This window comes from Amphiura filiformis, chromosome 6 (assembly GCF_039555335.1).
Source record: "Amphiura filiformis chromosome 6, Afil_fr2py, whole genome shotgun sequence".
Lineage (NCBI taxonomy): Eukaryota > Metazoa > Echinodermata > Ophiuroidea > Amphilepidida > Amphiuridae > Amphiura > Amphiura filiformis.
In genome coordinates this window covers 9,108,359-9,130,537 of record NC_092633.1, presented here as the reverse complement: position 1 = coordinate 9,130,537, position 22,179 = coordinate 9,108,359, and the positions used below count along the sequence as shown (strand labels likewise).

At 37.5% G+C, this 22,179-nt stretch overlaps 1 protein-coding gene across 1 annotated transcript; it reads right to left on the bottom strand.

Moving 5' to 3' along the window:
- Positions 1-207: 207 nt before the first annotated feature.
- On the bottom strand, positions 208-21,535 carry LOC140154163 (uncharacterized). Its single transcript, XM_072176771.1, has 2 exons — positions 20,860-21,535; positions 208-323 (listed from the first exon to the last, which is right to left on the bottom strand). The coding sequence occupies exons 1-2, from the start codon at positions 21,533-21,535 to the stop codon at positions 208-210; spliced, it is 792 nt and encodes a 263-aa protein (XP_072032872.1).
- Between the last annotated feature and the right edge of the window lie 644 nt (positions 21,536-22,179).

Genomic DNA, 22,179 nt, shown 5'->3' with positions numbered 1-22,179 from the left:
TCGAATTCGTCTCTCTATGATCTTGATCTTCGCTAACATCTTGCCGGCGTGTCTCAGCAAGGAGATGATCCTATATTTTGAACAGTCTCCTTTCTTTTTAATGATATTAGGAATCATTATTGCCTTTTGCCAGTCGTCTGTTGCTCTCTCCTCCCATGTTGCACTGAAGACTCTAGTCAGCCACTTAATTCCAACATCTCCACATGCTTAGATGGCTTCAGTTGTTATATCGTCAGTACCTGCTGCGTTATATTTATCACTTGCTTTCACAACAGCTTGAACGTCGTCTTCCAAGATAGAAGGTTCCTCTTTATCGGGAAAACCTGGATTGAAGGGTTCCTGGGAGCATTGACTGTCCCTAAAGTTGAGGAGTCCATTGAAATATTTCTCCTATCTGTTGTTTATGCCTTCTTGGTCAGTGAGAGGGTTCCCGGCTTCATCATACATCAGTGATGCGGGATCGAAATGTTCGTCCCGTTTGTCTGACAGATTTCACTGCCTTCTTTACTTTGATGACTTCCTTCACTGTGTCATTCCACCATGCTGTTCCATTCTTATGACCTTTTGCTCGCCTTCTTTATGCCACATTTTCTTTTCAGCGTATCCGTTAACGAGATTTCGAACAAGCTCCACTCCTCCTCTGCTATACCTTTTCGGCCTGAAAGATTATCATACATTTTTTGCGCCATCTCCATTTCTATTTCTTGACAGGTATCTTCCTTCGTCTCTGAGTTTCTTAAATAAATAGTGATTGTCACTGGTTTTGACTTTTCTGTTTCTTGGTTGGTGTGGTGCCCTGATTTCCAATATGACTGGTCGATGGTCAATGTCCATCCAGGGGCCTAGCACGAGCATCAGGGGTCCATGGACAAGGAGCAGTACGGGCCCTTTTAACAAGGGCGGGAATTACCTTGTGGGGGCCCTGAGCCAGGCCAAATTTTGGAGGCCCCGAACTCACGGCCGAGTTTTGGTTTATTTAATAATATAGAGGGGACTAACATATTTTGTTCCGATGTTACTAGGACATTTGCGCGCAAAGCACACGAAAAAATTCAATTTCAGATTGTTTTAGCCCCAGATTAACACGAATTTTACTATTTTGGCCAAAAAACATGCAGGGGCGTAGCAAGCGGGAGGATAGGGTGGACGAAGTTCATTGGCCCTGAGGGTTTAGGGGCCCCAAGCAAAACCGAAAATGAAATAAGGGGAAAAGAGAAAGAAAAAACCATGTAACTCTAATTAAGTGGAGTGTATTCTCAATTATATTGACTACTATTAACAAAACTAAACAGAAACGCGGTTGGGTTTGTCCTAGTACCAGATCTTGAAGGGCCCCCTGTAAGATTCGCCATAAGGCAATTGAGGTTCGATAAAATTCGTCAAAATGACACTCTTCAAATTTAACATTTCCATCTTTGTGATATTTACAGAATATTTATGAATCATTGCAGGGTGCATAAATTTGGATATATGTTGCATTTTTACCTTCCTGTCTTATCTGCACTTTCATGGTTCTCTTTGAAATATATTCCGTCTTTGTGATGCAGAAGTTCTGGGTGCAGAACTCCTGACCATATGGCATTATAATTGTTGGGGATTTCTTTCATAAGTTGTGATTCTCCAAAGAATCAGGCGCCTCTAAGCCTAGCCAGTAGGATAAAAGCCTTGCACCACAGGAATGAATGATAGAACAACTGAGAAAGTCAACTAAATTGGCTTATCTATCTGGCAAACTGGCTTGCGAAATAGAAGAACAAGTAACATTAGGTACATAGAAGAAAGTTGCAGGCAGAATGACATTGAAGAAAGAGCAAGGGAGGCAGAGAACGCTCATAGTCAATCGCATCTCGTGAGCAGAAGTTTACTTGGAGTTGATCATCTTTGTGTAAACACCGATGAGTCATTGTGTACATTGTGTGAAGCATTCATGCAAACAAATAATGTGATGCGATCAAGCAAAATCAGTCGGGACTCGGATATATTAAATTTCTGAGCTGCATTTTGCAGAAAACCTTATTGAAATTGAACAACCAGTTCCAAAGATATGAACAATTAAAGAGTTTCCAAAACAAAAGGAAACAAAAGGAAATATTTCCTTTGTTTGGCTGTATCTCAAAATAAATATTTCCGAGTTCCGACTAATTTTGCGGGCATTGTATGGCAGCTGACATATTCTAACGACAGCGGAATAAATGTAAAGCGCTTTGGTACATGTGAAAGGCGCTGTATAAATACGAACATTTATTTATGGTCGGGCTAACAATACATGGGTAAGAATTGGGGAATCATCATTAGCGAACGGTGCAGTGATGCACTCGATAGTGCAACCAAAGAAACAATCACCAGCGTTGGTTAAAAGATTAAAGGAAAGACTGATCCCTCAGACTAATCCCATGCTGAAACTTGATTTGAAGAGACCGCGTAACGTAATATCATCTAACACTAATTTGTATTTTGAATAATTTGGATTTAGTGTTAAGAATATACTCGTGCATAATGGTCAAAACACTTTGCATTTTATTATCAAACATCAATTATATATTTCATGCCATCAGAAATGACGTCTAGGAAGAGTAAATTAGGTTCTTTATTGATAATTGAACGTTTCCAAATAATTTCTGATATCAATGTGGCTTTTTGAGTTACTATAATCTAACTACAATTATAAATGATTATAAAATTGTGACTACAACTACAACTTCAACTATAACTACAAAGTCAATGATCAAAATACATTTACTCAAGAAAGGATCATGAAACGTGTAAATATAACATATTGAAGATTAAATAGAACAAATTCGCGTGAAGCGAGCCTAAATGGGTTTTTGTTTTTGAAGTTGCAATTGTCAAATATGATTTCTCTTCTCTCTCTGTTTTATGATAGGGGGAGGGGCGCACGCCCGTGTATACGCTACGGTAGCAATATAGGGATTTTGACTTCAAAGTGTCAGAGCTATAATACTACGTAGCTAAAATATTGTAAAAATAAACTCTTTGTAGAGGTGTTAAATATCGCGTGGCTATATCAAAGCCCAAATACGAAGCCTCAATCTTATCAATTTTGAAGTGGTAAGTGGCGTCAAGTAACCGATCTAAGTGCTATATTTTCCGCGTGTACTCTCTCTTGTGACAGTGACAGAACAATATAATGTTACTTGCAGGCGTTCCGTGAATGCATCCATTCGACTGGGTTGGTGGTGTTTGGTGATAGCGTTTTTTTCTTCAGATTTTGTCAGACGTCCGTTTAATGCGGTTACATCCAGCAATTATGAACGGCAAGAGAGACCAATATTAAGTTACTTGTAGGCGTTCAGTGACATGTTTCAATCCGTCGCCCGGAGTTACGTTACCATGCATGATATAGGAATCATAATTAGATGTAATACTTCTAGTGTCCGAATCTAGGCCATGATAACAAATATGTCTCAACATTTAATACAATTTAACGAACAGAACTGATGAGGTGTTTGGCAATGTAGCCCACATTTCACGCATATATAAACACATACCTATGACGTTGTACAGTCACCATAGGCCATTTAATAAAAGGCACTAAATGTAATGCCCACGTGACCCATGGGCGCCGCCATACCAAGAGCACTAAGTGGTCAGTAGATATGCTACAATGCTAAGATATAGGAATAATTTTTCAGACAAATATCATTAAAATTGCTGAAAATGTATAAGGCAACTTAATTACACATTGAGGGATTCTACTTTTTAGTATGTTTTTAAGAACTAAATTTGGGAAGTTTTGACGGACGGAAAAAAATTATCGACGGAAACTCTAACAATAATACTACAAAGTTGCAAAAAAAAAAAGACAAATATGCTAGAAAATTTTGACATGCATCCCGCGTTTCCAATTGAAATACCCGCTGTGCCAAAGGTCACTTTTCCAGACATGCTGTCTAGAAGCTGTAATGTCAACGCCCATCTGGTCACGTCGGTATTAAATTAAGTACCTTTCAAAATTCAATGTCAGTTGCGTTAAGGTATTGCTCCCAGGAAATAGAGTGCGAATATAAATACAAAATCACAGAATATTTTAATCGCATCTAAATAAATGTCAGCAATTGATCTTAAAATGCAGACCTTCTGGGATATAGGTTTTAACATTTTATATTTGTTTTAACAAGGAATATGAACTTACAAGTGCCCCTGGATGATCAAAGTCATGTTTGCAACAAGTAATGAACAGGGTATCTAATTAGGATACCTGCAATATAATGGTGTACACGGCGGCAATTTATTCTGTTAATTTCATGGAGATATCTTTATTTGTTCCGGCGTGGCATGACATAATTGAAAATCAATAAAAAACCTTTTCATACACATTTAATGTTCATCAAACAACTTTCATTATTTAACTTTAAGTTGCGGAACAACATGTTGCGGCGGCAGTGAGGAGAATGGGGAAAATACCCAGAGTCAGAATATTTGCCTCCTCAGTTGCCACTCCCGCAATCGATACGTTCGGCATCTATATACAACATTATGTATTAGCCGATATCCGCCTTATTTGGTTGCGTTGAGTCTATCCGGCAGAATACTTTGATCTGTTATATTATATTTATGGCTCGTATTTAAAAATTTTTTTATAGAAAAAAAATCTGTTAAGAATAATTTGGTTGGTCTTTTTCAATATTCGCAAGGAAAAGGGACATCCCGGACCTGAAACTAACTCCTTACAGATTGAGCTAACTGTGTTTGTACTTATACACTGTATAATATACAGTACCGATTTAGCTATTAGACCTTTTTGGCCCTTTTTCGTGAAATGTTTCCCACGGCTATCCAAGGTCCCCTTGAGAAAAATCCTGGTTAAAATAGATGGAGCTACAAGTTCGAATTATTCCAATATTTTGCCAGGGGGATGGTCCATACAATCTTGAACACAAAATATGTGCTTATTTTATAAGGAGCATTTTGGTTATGTACCGGAAATACCTCTTTAATGACATTTGACCCCAATAGGCCCCCCAAATATGTGTATTCACCAATATGCAGCAAATATTAAATTTTAAAGTGATTTTCAGTAATCAACCCTGTTTGACCCCTGCATTAAACCTTGAAATCAAAATATGTGTTTACCCTCATAGACACCAGAAAAGGAGCATTATGGTTATGTTACGAAAATACCTCTTTAATGACCTTTGACCCCAAATCTGTGTATTCACTATAGGCCCCGGTTATAATAGCCAAGGCCAATTATTTCCAAATCTCATTACATTTTTGGTAAAATTCACATTGTTAGTCATTTGTGACGCTTACCCTTACCTTACCTTAAGGAGCTAGAGCAAATTATGTCAAGTTTGCGTAAAGAAAGCCCAGCCCCTCTGATGACCTTGAAATGACTTTGGACAAAGTTGTCTTTTTGTGAAAAATATAGGCACTAAGTTTCATAACAATCTATCTAATACAAAAAGTTGACATTGCTTGACCTCTGATGACCTTGAAATGACCTCCATCATGTTTTGAATCATATAAACATCACTATGATCACATATACTTATTTCCATTCAAATAGGACAACTGTTTTACCTTTTTTGATATTTGGTTGACCTTTGGTTGACCTCTGGTGACCTTGAAATGACCTTCATTATTATACCACGATCACATACAGTAATTTTCATTCAAATTGGGTCAACTTTAGAATTTTACCATTTGACGCCAAAACAGACCCCTCCTTCATGTTTAAGCCAAATCTGATTATAATGCTATATGCACATAATGCTAGAGCCTTTTGATATTATTCTGATGATCACATCACTTAATGGGCAGCAAATAGTGAATTTCAAAGTGATTTTCAGTAGCCTAATCAACCCTATTTGACCCCTGTATGACCTTGAACTCAAAATAAATGTATCAAGATTAATTCATAATATATCATTACCATTACTAAATTCTCTGAAATAGGATACGGAATGGTCGTGTGTCTTGAGCTCGCCACCAAAACAAGGTGGCGACGTTACATTTTGCCAAAGTCGACTCAAAACAAATGATGATATCTCTGTCAAGCAAGAAGTTATTGTCATGCTTGTGGTCTCATTTTATTGCTAAATAAAATGCACTTTCAACCCTGTAAAAAGAAATACTTGAACTTTTTTAATATTGACACTGTGCTTCATAGAATTCAGAATGGGCAGGGTGGCGGTGGTGGGGATGTGGTGGTGGGGGATGTGGTACACACAAACTCTATGGGATTGGTATTTTTAGTGCGTAATCTGCTTCTGTAAAGGCTGTAAATTGGATTTGGACTCTATTTAGCATCTAAAAGACTAATGGCCTTACAGCTAAACAATTCTACTAATTGTTTTTAATCATTTATGATTGGTTTAGTCTAGAAAATACAAACTTTTCCATACAAAACTACCCGTTGTCATATTAAACACTCTGATGACCTTGAAATGACCTCCATCATGTTTTGAATCATATAAACATCACTATGATCACATATACTTATTTCCATTCAAATAGGACAACTGTTTTACCTTTTTTGATATTTGGTTGACCTTTGGTTGACCTCTGGTGACCTTGAAATGACCTTCATTTTTATACCACGATCACATACAGTAATTTTCATTCAAATTGGGTCAACTTTAGAATTTTAACATTTGACGCCAAAACAGACCCCTCCTCCATATTTAAGCCAAATCTGATTATAATGCTATATGCACATAATGCTAGAGCCTTTTGATATTATTCTGATGATCACATCACTTAATGGGCAGCAAATAGTGAATTTCAAAGTGATTTTCAGTAGCCTAATCAACCCTATTTGACCCCTGTATGACCTTGAACTCAAAATAAATGTATCAAGATTAATTCATAATATATCATTACCATTACTAAATTCTCTGAAATAGGATACGGAATACACAATTATGGCATGTGTGTTAAGAACTGTGCTTTTAAAGAGAAAAGAGGAAACTTAAGGTGGACTATTAAAATATCAAGAATTCGTCCCAGAATTGCAAAAGGAAATACATTCAAACCGGTATGTTGTAGTTTTAACATGCTCTTTTTAGAGTTCAATAGATATCCACGAGAAAAAGCTTGTTTCCAAATTTCAATTGATTTGGGCATTGAATATGCGAGAATGTGGATAATTACAGTAGTAGATATGGGCGATATTTTTGTAAAACGACCGAAATGTAAGAAATGTTTTTGTTTGCGAATATTTCGGACGATAAAGCTATGGATCATGAAGTGCCTCTTTAAAGAACCCGGTATTTATGTTAATCTTGAAGAGCAGAAAACTTAGATAGGGAAACCCGATTATCACACCAGGGTTTTGGATTCCGGACCTTTTTTTGTCAAAATTTACAGAAGCAGTCGTATGGAAAGTGCATAGGGTTTTATTGCATAGAAATTGGTTTCCGCCTAAATGTTCTAGATTTGTCAAATATATTTTTAAAAAACCCTCACGTTGGCTCCTTTCGAGTACAACACAAATATGAGACGTGAGAGCAAAAATATGAACTCCTTTTAAACGTCATAATGGCGTTTTCTTACAAACGGTATGTAAAGAAAGTTTGCTTGTGAATGTTCTATCAAACTCTATTGAGTGTTGAGATGTCCTCAGAGAATGTGGGTTATGTTTTATTGGAGCGGAAAACTATACCATGTTTATTTGTCCTAATGCAATAGTCTGGGAATTATTCAATATTACCTTGCCCTGTAAAAGGGGAGATTTTGAGCCTGACAGATGCTGAGTACTCTCTCATTTATTCCTTAACTGCATAAAAATCACGATTCGCTATATCACATGTTCACATGAAACTTCTCCCAATAAAAACATGAAAGCCATTAAAATGATGAAATCCAGGTATTTGCACGGACATTACTGGTTGACACACGATAATACGCCCAATAAAGACACCGGCCAGTTCCAAAAATTGCTTAAGTATTAGGCCCTATGGCCTACAGAACTTATCCATAGCAAATCATGGCTAACACTTTGAGCTGTGTAAAGGATCAAAAATAAGTTATTTGTTGGGCCCACTATTAATGAAACGGGTAGTGCGTTTGATTATATTACTGGCCCCTGGATGCCCTATTGAAGTGATGTCCACTTCGTATTACTTGCTGCGCGAGAAATTGAACACAATAATGCACTTGTACTGAGATGTTGATGTGTTCGATGCACTCACCCTGCGGGGCTCGTGCAATTTAAGCTGTTTTTACGTTTGTGTTTTCAATTATATGAAATCGCCGCTAATATTGCCACAGTGTGTGTATGTAACATCCTACTTTTACATTATAGTTTGATCAGCACGTAATCGGCGGGCCTTATAACATCGCGGATTAATATCAATATATTTTATTTCAAGAATTGTCTTGTGATATCTCGCCAGAAGTATCACAGAATTATTATTTCAGGTCCTATAATTTGTCTATTTTATTTAACACGCACAATATAGATCAGACAGGTCAACTATATCACTCTTAACTTGGGTCTACTTTTAGGCGTAGTGGTGAAAGCCTAACAATTCCCGCCGATTACGAGCTGATCAAACTATACACACATGTGAGGTGTTTCGCGATTTCTTGCTTCGAACATATAGAGTCTTAAAGTCGAGCTTCATGATATACCTGCAGGAAGTTATTATGGATCTTACTTTTTAAGTAGGTTGGGAGGTAATAGTTTTGTAAATGATCGGCACTTAAGAACGACTCAAAAGTGAATGAGTTTGGAGTTTTTATGTGTTCGTTAGTAATAATATGCTCCTATGTTTCAATTTGTACCACGAAATATTCGCAAAAATGTTCTCTAGGAGTACTTAGGGTAACCTTATCGTATTGTCGCATATAGTTATCCGTGTTGTAAACGTGACGTGCATTATAGTTATGGCACTGTAAAAACACAGTATATTCAAACGTTTCAAAGAAATAGGGCAAAGAAACATAGTAAGTATTGAGGTCTGTGTTGCGGCGAAGCATGTGAAAAATAGACTATTTTAGCTCAAAATGGTGTGTTTTTTTGATGGGCCAGTTCGTGCGACCTTGAAGCGCAAAATTGTGCAATTTTACTCTATTTGGGCCCAAAACACGGTGCTTTTCGACGTGTTAAAAAGTTGCACAGGGCAATTATTTCTTGCTATTATTAGGATTTTTAGAGGAATGTCACCTCTTAAAATTAGCTATATAGATATTGTGATGTACCCTGTATAATTGTGTATCATGAAATAGGGGAAGTTACCTTTATAATCATGCAATAGTTTGTTTATTATGACATCATGGGGAAAACCCAGATGAATGCAATAACAACATCATTTATGAAGACTATTTATGTCAAGGGGAAATCCCTGAGACTGTAAAGAAAGATGATGATATCATGGGAAAAACCCACAGGAAGTGATGTAAGGTGAAATGTTAATGTCTATGATTAGAACATTGGGGAAATCCCAGATGGGGGATAAAACACAATGCTAATAGTAATTCTAGGCAGACCTGTGTCGATGTGATTGTAATATGTGGTTGGTGTAGTTATCTCTCAAAAAGAGAGATCAATAATAATTAAGCTGGGTACTCAGAGAGTATTACAAAGTGTGGCCATGGAGGATTCCTACAGTGCTACAAGTTCAGCCTTGACTGAAATTATGATTATTATTTCGGAGCTACGAAAATGGACCAAAGTAAGACATAGGGTCTACTGCGGATTGTGTCGGACTTTATGGAAAAGGTTACAATTATTATCATCTGGATACAGATCTGACAGGCTGCAATAGCCTTTATTATTGTCACAGTTGATAGTGTTGATCTGGGCTATGCTTACAGTCCAATTCCTTCAAAGAAAGGAAATTGCAAACCAGAAATATTTTATGTAGTCAAAGTACTACTATTTACCAGTGTTGTCGGAGAAGATCTAGAATACGTCAAAGAACGTTATTCTTCCAAGAAAGGAAATATATTCTTCTGTCTACTTGCTGAAGTCTGGTATTTTGATTCAACGCAACTGTCAAAAAAAGTGGGGACAACTGCATCGCAGTCCTGCTTCCTGAAGATATTGTGTGAAAGGTGGAAATAGCACCAAGTTTGGAGAAAGCAGCGCAAGGAGTTAAATTTGGAGAACTGCGCAAGGAGTTTAGCATAGGAGAACGGCGCAAGGAGTTTAGCATAGGAGGATGGCGCAAGGAGTTTAGTATAGGAGAATTGCGCAAGGAGTTGTAAACGTGTTTGGAGAACACCATTTTCGTGTAAGGATTTTATACGCAAGGAGTTATCAATGCAAGTGTACAAAGGACTTCGCTGATTGTCGCAGGACAAGTGAATAGGGATATATTACATCAGTCGTCCAGAACATTACAAGAACTTTATGATCACCAAGAAGAAGAATGCTGGCTAAGTACAAAATAGATAAAGAGTGATTATATTTGATTAATGTATATGTGCATTTGTAGTCATTATATTGTACCAAACGAAACTTGCTTTCAATTAAAGACTTAGATTTTGTTAGCATAATCGAACAGTGTATTTGTGTTGTGCATTCGTGTGAGTTCGGGTAAAAGGTGATTTTGGCCTTGAGTCAAGTACGACTCGTAACAAAATGAATAATATGAATATGAATATTCCCGACGCGGTTTCGAACGGAGAGATTGTCTATTTATCAGTATGTGGAAGATGCTATTGTAAAACAAAATTTGCGCTAGGAAGCATTTTTGCTACACTAATCATGACGCCTATTGTTGTATTTAGTTCCCATCATTTACAAAGGGAATTCACTATCATCCTCCTTCCAGTATCCAGAGAGTGGTTTAACCCAGCGCACTCATCTTTGTCGGTGCAAATGCACATATTTACAAATCTTTTCGGTTTCCCTTTTTATTTGGACAAGTTAAACATACAGCAAATCATGATCTTAGGGACCGATCGTTATTTACGGCAGGGGGGGGGGAATGGGTGTTTTGGCAAAAATATTGACAAAAAATTTCGCGTTCCCCCTCGCGTCCGCTCAAAATTTTCGCGTTCCCCCTTGTTTTCCCAATTTTCTCCATTTAAAATCTAACAATCCCCCTCCTGGTTCAACTAAAAATTTCAGGTTCCCCCCTCAAGACCACAAAAAAATTTCGTGTTCCCCCCTAAATTTACCCATTCCCCCCTGCCATAAATAACGATCGCTCCCTTAAACAATTGAGGAAAAAATGACGAAGCGCATCTGCCTATATCAGGTTCAAAATGTGTGTCCCTTTTTATGAAGATAAGTAATATTGACATGAGTAATTCCCACACTACTGCGCTGAAAAAATAATCGGGAGGTACTGTTTTCTTTCTCTATTCAAACATGACCCACATTTCTCCACGATCCACTGCAATGGTTTTAATAGAGCACTGAATAAGAAGCAAACTTTCTTGTTAAATATTGTGTATATTAACTGAATCTCGACGGTTGGTATGAAAACGCATTTGTGAAGTTCACAAGGAGTTAGTATTTTGTACACAAGGGGCCAATGCGAGGGTTTTCTAATATGGTTTGGTATTTTACTCAAGAAGGAAACCAATTTCTTTAAATACAAGCAATACAATACGATTTTTGGTGACATTTCATTCAACATGTTCCATCCAACTCGGCAAGGCCTTGTTGTAAAGACTTGTTGAATCCAATAGTCCATTTCACCTATATGAAAATATTCTTGCCATTGTACTCATAAACATTCAATATTTGTGTAACAGTTCACTCGTTCCATTTTACCCGCTTGCGTTTCTGCAGAGCAATTTTAGCAATTTTTATATTTGTGTCGCATAATTCTCTTTGATATACTCCCCATATTAAATCATTTGTAGATCTTTCAAGTTTTGAATTTAATTTTGTTACAAATAAAACGTACTCTCCTTGCGGTGTTTTAGAGGCTACGAAGAAAATACACTAGAGACGTTAACTAAAGAATCACACACACTTTATACCATCTGAAAATATCTTTCCATTTAAATATTTAAATGTACCGAATTGACATTTTTCGTTACAATTTCGCTGACTTTTCCTGTCAATTATAAAAAACGTAATCTGAACAAAGAAGGAGTATATATCAAATTGGTATAGTTGGTTATTTGAAGAAAAGATAACTTTCAAATGATTGATGATTGATACAGGAGACAATAAGAGAAATGAAACTCGAATCTTGCTCGTTCGGAATGTTCAACAATCAATCTAATTGGATTGCAATGAATATGATATGAGTTCCAGCATTTGGGATGAATACAACATAAACATCGAGATATTTAGGCCAAGTGGCTCAGTTTAAGACGTAAACAGGATGAGGGAAGATGATGCGGATGGTGAAAGAGGGAGGAAGGTACACGCGTCGATTGATAAAGACTTATTTTTGTCTTTTTTAAAAGTCATGTTCGGCTGTCACGTTTGTTTGTTTCTCGTCTTCAACTTCAATTTTAATAAAATAAAGCAGGTTTTGCGGGAACTAACGCATGTATGTAGAAAAGAAATTCATAATTGGTTCACTGACCAAAATAAAGGAAAACATAAGAATGTTTGACTTTGTGGCATCTAAATACAAGTCTCGTCCTAGAACTCCGACAAATGTTTTTCGCGGGATTACTTTTGAACGTTGATTGATTGCAAATAGATGCTTATCTGTTGAACACTTGAGTGCGTCATGATGAAATCGCAGAACGGGGGCACCAATACTTGTATTTAAAAGGTCGTATTTGATAAATAAGTTCCTCTAATTACGTATTCGCTATGGTTTGGTCCCAATTCGTATTTGATCGGCATCTCTATTGTGACAAAAGTCTAGCCCAATGCCGAACCACCAATGATAAACATGACGATGGACCGAAAGTCGCCTTATTTATTTACTTGGGTTGACTTACAGAACAATGAACACAGAACATTGTGTCAAAACCAACCGCAACCTGGAGCAAAAGGCTCTTGACACTTTGAATTCGCACACATGAAGTAATTGCTTAGCATTTCATGGCACATTAGCAGTCTTGTTGTAATCCAATTCAGTCTCCTTAAAACCACCATTTTAGGTAAATCACTACATTATGAGCGCCATAATGTACACTATGGAAAGCACATTTTCTGTCAAAAATTATTTTATAAAATCTCTCGACACACCCCAATTAATATTTTGCCCGTGCCGTTTATGTAGACCCCTTCCAGACAAGTCTTGGAATTTTGCGAGCAAATATTCCATACTAAATGTCAGGTCTGTAATTGCTGCATTTGTTCCATTAAATGTTGTCCTGATATTCTTTTCTGCATCATTATTGCACCTTATTGCACACGCTTCATCATACTCACACCCAACATCGGTTTCGGAATATAGCTTATTCATTCTCTTTAAAGGGCATATCTATTGCAAAAACAAGTTTAACTCCATTCGAAGAGAATAATTATTACATTACAAGTTGACACTCGTTGCAATTTGTTTTGAAGCATATTTCCCTGTTCTGTCAATCAAAAAAAAAAGGAAGGTTTTTTATTTCAAACTCTAATCGTGACCCGCAGGTCAAATTGCTAGAATTGTACATTAAACACACCTAAACAGACAGAATGCAATTTGCAGGCAGCAGCTTAATCAGCGCCAATATTGCAACATTGAAACAAACAACTATACAAACATCCAATCCAACCCAACCACATCCCCCAAGTAGGCAATGAGGATAAAGTGCCTTGCCCAAGGACACAACACGTTGGCACGAGCGGGGCTCGAACTCACAACCTATGTATTATGAGTCGGGCGCCTTATCCACTCGGCCACACGTGCTCCCACAAGGCAATTTTATATGTATTAATGCTGAAAACGGTGATATCATGAAGGTATCTCTTAGGGGAAACTAGTCAGTGTTCGGATGTCCCCGTTGTTTGCTCTACAGCTTTGGAGAGTTCTAACAAGAAATTGGTGACGTTAACCGAATGCTTAGACTCGATATCCTTAATCGAAACAAGTCATCAGGAAGACGTCATCAACATCATTTGTGTGTGTTTCCTGCTCAAAATTTTTATTGCTCTGTTTACGAGGCTTTAATATCATATACTAGTATATAATATTTCTTTCGAATTATCGGCAACACTTGTCGTAAATCGTAGGTTATCACCCTCCTCTCTATAACTAGCTATAATGGAACAATTTCTAGATTATTACGTCTACTGTCAATATTAACTCATTTATTATCAATATTTTATATATCTATAAATACTACAAATCTTGTTTTTTATATTTTGAAAAAACAAGGTTTAAGACTGAAAATTGCACTTCCTCTTTTTAACCATGTCAATGTCACAAACATTTTAAATGGTAATAATAATATCAAGTTATCACTGTACTTACTTAATAAAATGAATATTAAATCTTTTCATCTGGACTTACTATTTTTGATAGCGACAGTATCCAAGACGCATCATCAGGCTGACTGACCAGGTTGTTGACTATTGACCTGTGACGTACTTGATGGTATGACGTCACAGGGGAGTCGCCGGGGTAGTTTCCGGATTGCTGCGTCGTAGGTCCTTGACAGGTTGTGGCGAAGTCCCCCTCCTCTGTTGAGCGAAGGTTCCTCCCGCCGGACATGTATTGCCTCCTTAACTCCTCTTTCAAACCACTTATGTTCTCTGTCGAGCACTAGCACATCCTTGTCCTCAAAAGAATGATTGGCAAATTTGAGGTGCGTATAAACTGCAGAATCGTTCAAACCTGTAGAACTGGGTCTACGGTGCTGATACATACGCTTGTGCAAGGGTTGTTTAATCTCCCCTATATAGGAGTCCTCACAGTCAGAGTCTTTGAACTGGATGGCATAAACAATATTACTTTGTTTATTGCGGGGGGTTTGTCCTTGGGATGCACTAGTTTCTGTCTCAAAGAGACGGGGATGTTGTGTTTCCCGAATATTCGCTTAAGCTTCTCCGAAACCCCAGCAATGTATGGGATGGTGATGTTCCTTGGACGAGTGCTCCTTGTGGCAGAGGAATCAGACGAGATGGATTTTGATTTCTCGCGAGGTTTTAGAGCTTTCTCAAATGTCCAGTTCTGGTACCTACAAGTACCTAACGCAGATTTGAGGTAATTACGTTCTTCCAACTTAGCCTCCTCGGTAGATGGGATTTTTTCTGCACGATGAAATAGGGTTTTAATTACCCCGAGTTTGTGAATGAGCGGATGGTGCGAATCGAACAACAGGTATTGGTCCGTATGACAGTTAGCATCCTGGACAACCGATTCTTTTGTTATGCAAGGCTCACTCAGTCATTTAATGAGGCAATACAAACGATCGAATTTGGTGTTGAAATGAGCTAAATTTTTAGTTACACCTTTTCGATGTAAAATGAATTTTCTCGGCCAAATGAAAAGCAATCATTTTCATTTTTTCAGTAAATGTCAGGAAAAATTGTAGTGCTTGATACTGTATTTTTTTTAAAATTCTAGTGTGAAACTTAGGCGTGAAATTTAGTCATTTAGTGTAAGATTTTCGATTTTGATAGGCTTAAACTCTGCCCGCGAGCCTTTTTTTGATCAACCTTTTAGCTTTTCAAAGTAAGATAGTTCGCTAATGAAGGATTTTCCCAACTTTCTAACGCACATCACCGTGAGCGATATATCATAGTTTTGTCAGAATTTGCGTTTTCATTTCACCATTTTTACTGCCGGCTGACCATTTTTCAAAATCAACGCGTGAAATCTAAGGCTAATACTAGCATTGTGGATCGATATCCCTGGGTTTAATAGGAATACAGGCATGGCTACAGTGTTGCTAGAACTTCAATATAGCAAAGAAATTCCCAGGCCTATAGCGCTCCTACTGATCATGTTTAACCAGAACACTCAATTGGGGATTTGGGCTACCAAATCGCTGGTCGGGCAATTTGCTTTCAATGGAAAATTGACCTGGATAAACAACAAAGGTTGCTCTCGAGATAAAAGTACTGAGTTAGACATTTTCGGAGAATGAAGGGAAAAAGGGTAAAACAAAAACGGAAATTCTGACAAAACTATAACATATAGACCCACACGATGTGCCTTACAGGGTGGGAAATATCTTTCTTTAGCAAACTATATTAGTTTGAGACGCTAAAACATGAATTCCGTAAAAAGCTCGCGGGCGAATTCAAGGCCTATAAAAATCAAAAATATCACACTAAAAGACACAATTTGATGCTTAATTTTAACACCAGAGACGTTTTTAACTGACATTACTGAAGAAAAAAAAATTATTGCTTTATATTTGACCGAGAAAATTAATTTCATAGCAAAAAAGTGTATCTCTGAATTGTGCCTGATTTTAACATGTATCGATCGACTTTTAGCGCGACTAAGCATTTCTAAAGAATCGGTTGTCCAGGTGGCTGACTGATGAGTGGATTTCCTGTACACTGTGGTATTTAACGAGCCATTGTTCTCAACTGTGACCAAACAATCCAAAAATGGGAGACTTCGCCACAACCTGTCAAGGACCTACGACGCAGCAATCCGGAAACTACCCCGGCGACTCCCCTGTGACGTCATACCATCAAGTACGTCACAGGTCAATAGTCAACAACCTGGTCAGTCAGCCTGATGATGCGTCTTGGATGAGACGCGATACTGTCGCTATCAAAAATAGTAAGTCCAGATGAACAGATTTAATATTCATTTTATTATGTTTATCTACCTGGATGACTGAGAATATTCACAAATTTACTGTACTTACTTGCCAAGTGATACAAGTTTATTCACTTCATTTTGATTTAGCTGATCTCCAGAGAACTGAATTTATTGGTATTATCATTCTTTCTCTCTTGCATACTCTTTTCATATTATACATTTATTTTGTATATATTTTTTTAGTAGGCTCCAAAATAATTACGGACACTAGAGCTCAAGTTTAAGTACTGCTTCAAATAAAATGTACTAAAGTCCGGACGCAGCTTTGAAACCCATACAAGCCATTAAACGATTTTATACGTCGTATAATGGGAAGACGTGCATTTTGTGGAGAGAAATTAGGCTAAAGTTTACAAAATAAAAGAGCAGTAAAAGACTGAAGCTACAAACGATTGGTTACTTCATCACCAATGCACAACAACCACTCAAAAAACCAATTTACATGTTTAATGGGAATACAATATCAGTTACACTGGCCTGTATTACCTTTATAAGAGTATCCATTATCATAGTCGTATTGACATAAACATGGGGTGCAGGCAATTAGTCTTCAACACGGTTAAAAATGAGAGCCCGTAAAGGAAAATAACGGGAAAAATAACACCAGAAATGTACAAATTCTGTAAATTCAGAGCCATTTTTTTCTTTTTGTTTTTAAACTACGGACTAAAATACTTAGTTCTGCGTATTCCATGTATTCGCAATTTTCTATAACATGGGTTAATACGGATGTCAACTGGAAAGCCTAATGGTATTCACCGCTAAGTCCAACATGGTTGCATGCTCTTTAAAGATCACCTTTATAACAAATTAATATTCACTTAGTGATTACTTTACAATAACTTAATGTCCCATTTAAAGCCATCTGTAGAAGCTGGGAATCACATAATACTTTAGATCGCTATAGTCATGGTAGTTGGTTATATCACTTGTAGATTTAGCCCACTTATACTTTTTACACAAATGCAAAAATCTGCTCTTTGATGATATTTTTCAAATTTCGGACTTTTGAATCTGTAGTAGTGACGTTAACTTTTGCGCCGGTATTCTTCAGGAAGCTTATGCTTGATTCTATTTGATTTTTCTTCTCTTTTCTACTAAATCCTATGATTCTTTCCTGATCCACGGCTGACCTTTCTGTTTATACCCAAATTTCTTGCTGTATCTTTGAAGCATCCTCAAACTGCTGTCATATCTTTGCTGCATTCTGAAGAGCATAAAATTTAAATTTAAATATGCTCGTATGATACCTTCCGCTTAGCAATATGATGAACATCATTCGAAACTAATACCTAATATAGATGTTAATCTTCCACTCTTCTCCATGGCTCAGTTGGATAGAGCGTTGAGCTAGTATTACGAAGGTTCGAATCCGGCTATACGCACTGGTTTTGTTCAACGTTTATGTCCGCTGCCGCTCTAGGTAAAGATTTAAAAAATAAAATTTGTCCTTGAACATCAAAGTCCATTCTGAATTGTGTGTTATTAAATTCTGTTCTCGCCACTTTTGACTGTTGTTTTTGGTCCCGTGTATCCTGTAGAATATGATTACTTTGTTTTATTCTTGGAACAAATTCATTAGGATTGTGAAGTAAATTAAAGTTCTTAGTTATGTAGACAAATCCAAAATTACTAGTCACTTAAACAGTTTCCTCACCCACGGCGGACGACTTCTTTAGTAGTGCCATTAGTCCTGGCGAATCTGTCTGAGTAGAAATTTTAGATTTGCCTACATAACTGAAAACTTTAATTTGATTCATCCTTTTCTCTCTATTATCATTTCTCATTGTTAATTGATCTTTTCCAATAACGGTTTCAAACGCTTCATTATCGTCTCCAACCTTATCATTAGAGTCCCCATAATAATAAGTATAATAATAATAATAATAATAATAATAATAATAATAATAATAATAATAATAATAATAATAATAATAATAATAATAATAATAATAATAATAATAATAAAATGTTTGTGACTGCTATGATGCTATCTACAATACTCTGCAGCTGATCACAGAAAATGTCGTTATCTTCGCCACAGTATTTCGTGATCCTAGCATCCTCTTTTTGTGACATTTTTCAGTATGTATCCACGTAAAAGTCTATTCCCAAAATTTCAGTTGATTCCGATTTTGCGTTTGCGAGTTATGCATGATTATGTGTATTACACTTCTCCATAGACAATGCGTTGTAATTTCGTTCTGGTATACCAGAACGAAATTCAAGTTTCACAATATATTTGCTAAACGAATTAATCTGCAAGAAATATTGTGTACATAAACATTATGTAGCTAGAGGTTTCCAGTGATATAAAAATCTCAACTTTTTTTGAGAAAAGTGTGGGATGAGGCTGTGGATCACGAAATGCCCTTTTAATAATGTAATCACCGCATTATTAAAAGTAGGTTGCGAGATACTCAAGTGATAGATTGAGGCAGTTCATAGAACTTTAAAATAGCGCAAACAACCCTTCATAGATCCAGGCTGTATTTAAGGCCAAAAGGTGAAGCGATTCGATAACGGCAAAGTGTTGATAAAGTCAATACCGGATATCGCCACGGGTTTGTATCGAAGTATTGTCATTTGATCATGTTGTCCTAAAGAATAATAGAATTTCTAGTATGTTGACGCTCGCTATTATTACAGGTGAGAGTTTAAGCCGGAAAGAACAACGCATCACCTTACTTTCTTTATAAATAAAATATTAACCACTCGCACTGAATTAAAAAGTTTCTCGCGCGACATTTTTACATAAACATTTATTGGGATTCAAACACTTGAAGTCCAAGTATTTTATTATTCTCTCGGTTCGTGCCATGTCACTTCCGGTTGATGATGCGACTCATGGTCGAGTGAAAACAAGTCCCTGATTCAATTTTTGTTGATGATTTCTGTCATTGGTGTTATGTAAATTTCGATCGCAAATAGTCAGTGGAATCAAACAACCGTTTCTAAGTCTTCAGAGTGGAAGAAACTTACTTGATTTACCGTTTATATACTGACAAACTTAAAATTAAATTCCATGGTCGAGTGTTGTTTTTTCCGAAATTGAATGTCACTCCAACAACATCACTATGTAGCCTCCTTCACAGCCGGTTTCTGTTGTTCATAACAAACCGTGAGCCACATGCAGTTTGGGCCCGAGACTAGAGATAGCCCGGATGTTGGACCGACAGAATACCCTTTGTGTGAAATACTTTTGTCCTATGATTTGAAATTTGAAAAAGTTGTGATAGGATTCATTACTGTGACAAAATAGACGTTTAAACAATGCTAATCAATTACGAAGGTTAAATTGTGGGATAGGCTTTTACGACGGGAATTCATAACAATTAGTGGGTTTTTAGCGGGTTCGCTGTCAAACTTTCGTCAGGAGTAGCTCTGACTTCTTCAGGACAAAGTAGCCTACCTAAGAATGAGACATGTAGACCGTCCCTTGTCTACTGATGACTCTGAAAAGAGTCGTTCACTGAAGACTGCCTCTTGTCAACAGAGAACAAGCAGATCTCGCCTATCTGCTAATAAAGGTTTTGGTGGCTCTGAAAAGAGCCGTTTGCTGAAGACTGCCCCTTGTCTACAGAAACAAGCAGATCTCGCCTATCTGCTGATTTTGTAAGTTTTAGTGGCTCTGAAAAGAGCCGTTTACTGAAGACTGCCCCTTGTGTACAGAAAACAAGCAGACCTCGCCTATCCGCTAAATTAAAGGTTTATTGGCTCTGAGAAAGAGCTGTTCAATGAAGACTGCCCCTTGTCAACAGAGAACTTGTAGACTGCATAATGTAGTAGAAGTATACGGCTTACCAGGAACCGTTTGGCCACTCATGGACCGATTGATTGATTGCATGCATGATGAGCGTTTATATCACTTGCGGACGTGGTACAGATTAGCGGCTCTGTGATTGGTTGTTTGAAAATAGAGAGCGCCACATACGATGTGATAAAGATTAGCGGCTCTGTGATTGGTTGTTTGAAAATAGAGAGCGCCACATACGACTGATGTCTTTGCCGTCATTTCTATTGATAGTAGAAGTTTCATTAACTCTGATTTCCAACGCTTCACGGGTCAACCTCATCCCCAAGTGAGAAACTTGTGCCAGTTTTGTTGTTTCGTCCCACAGAGGTTCATGACCTTCTTTGCAAGCATGTTCAGCTAATGCCGAGCCTTCTTCTTTCTTTTGACTTGTGGCTCTTCGGTGTTCAGATATTCTGACCTTTAGTGGTCGTTTGGTTTGGCCTATGTATTGCTCACCACAACTGCAAGGTATAGAGTACACACATGGTGCACGATCCTTGGGCAGAGGATCTTTTGGGTGGCTTAGGATGTCTCTTAATTTGGCCGACCTAGAGTAGAATGGTTTGACCCCTGCACGGTTTAGAAACCGACATATTTTGTCTGATACACCTTTGATATATGGCATGAAGGTAACGCCTTTGTGTTCATCGTCCACCAATTCTTCTGATCGTTCTCCTGTCTGTTTCTTGATTGCTTTGTGTATGAGGTTTGAGGGATAGCCATTCTTGTTCAACGCTTTTTCAATGTGTTTGAATTCGTTTTTTCGATGTTCTTCATCACACAGAGTCAGTGCTCTGTGAACCAGTGTAATGACAACACTGTTCTTGCCAGACATATGGTGGCTAGAGTTAAAATGAAGATATTGATCAGTATGAGTGGGTTTTCGGTATATGGCGAAACTCAAGCTAGTGTCAGATCTCTGCACTTTGACATCAAGGAAATGTATGCCACCTGCCTCCTCAATCTCCATGGTGAACTGGATACACTTGTGTTGATTGTTGAGATGACTTAGGAATTTGACCAACTCGTCTTTGCCATGTCGCCAGACGACGAATGTGTCATCAACAAATCTGAACCAAGCAACGGGTTTCAAAGGATACGTATCTAGTGCTTTGGTTTCAAAGTGTTCCATGAAGATATTCGATGTTATTGTTGAGAGGGGTGAACCCATTGCCTGACCCTCTTTTTGTTCATAGAATTTCCCTTGCCATTTGAAGTACGTAGATGTGAGGGGATAACTTCATAAGTTTTACGATCTCATCACTTGTCATGCGTGTTCTGTTTTTAAGTGTATCATCATCACGCAAGATATCTCCTATAATCTTACTAGCATCATCAATTGGTAAATTAGTGAATAATGATACCACATCAAAACTGACCAATAAGTCACCTGACTCTATGGGTATTTGCCCTGCCTTTTCAACAAAATGTTGCGAGTTCTTGATGTAGGAAGTGCCTTTCCCTGATAAGGGTGTCAATATATCCGCTAGGTGTTTCGCTAAATTGTAGCATGGTGAATTGATTGAGCTGACAATAGGTCTAAGTGGCATGTTTTCTTCGGTAGACCATATATACGTGGAGACACAGTGTGCTTAGGTGTTAAATGTGATGCCTTTTTCTTATCAACCTTGTTTTGTTCCTTCAACTCAGAGATGGCCTTACCTATCTTGCGTTCAAGAGATAGGGTGGGATCTTTCTTCATGACCTGATAAGTATCGCCTTCAGACAATAAGTTGTTCATTTTCTCTTGGTACTTATCTTTGTCCATAACAACGG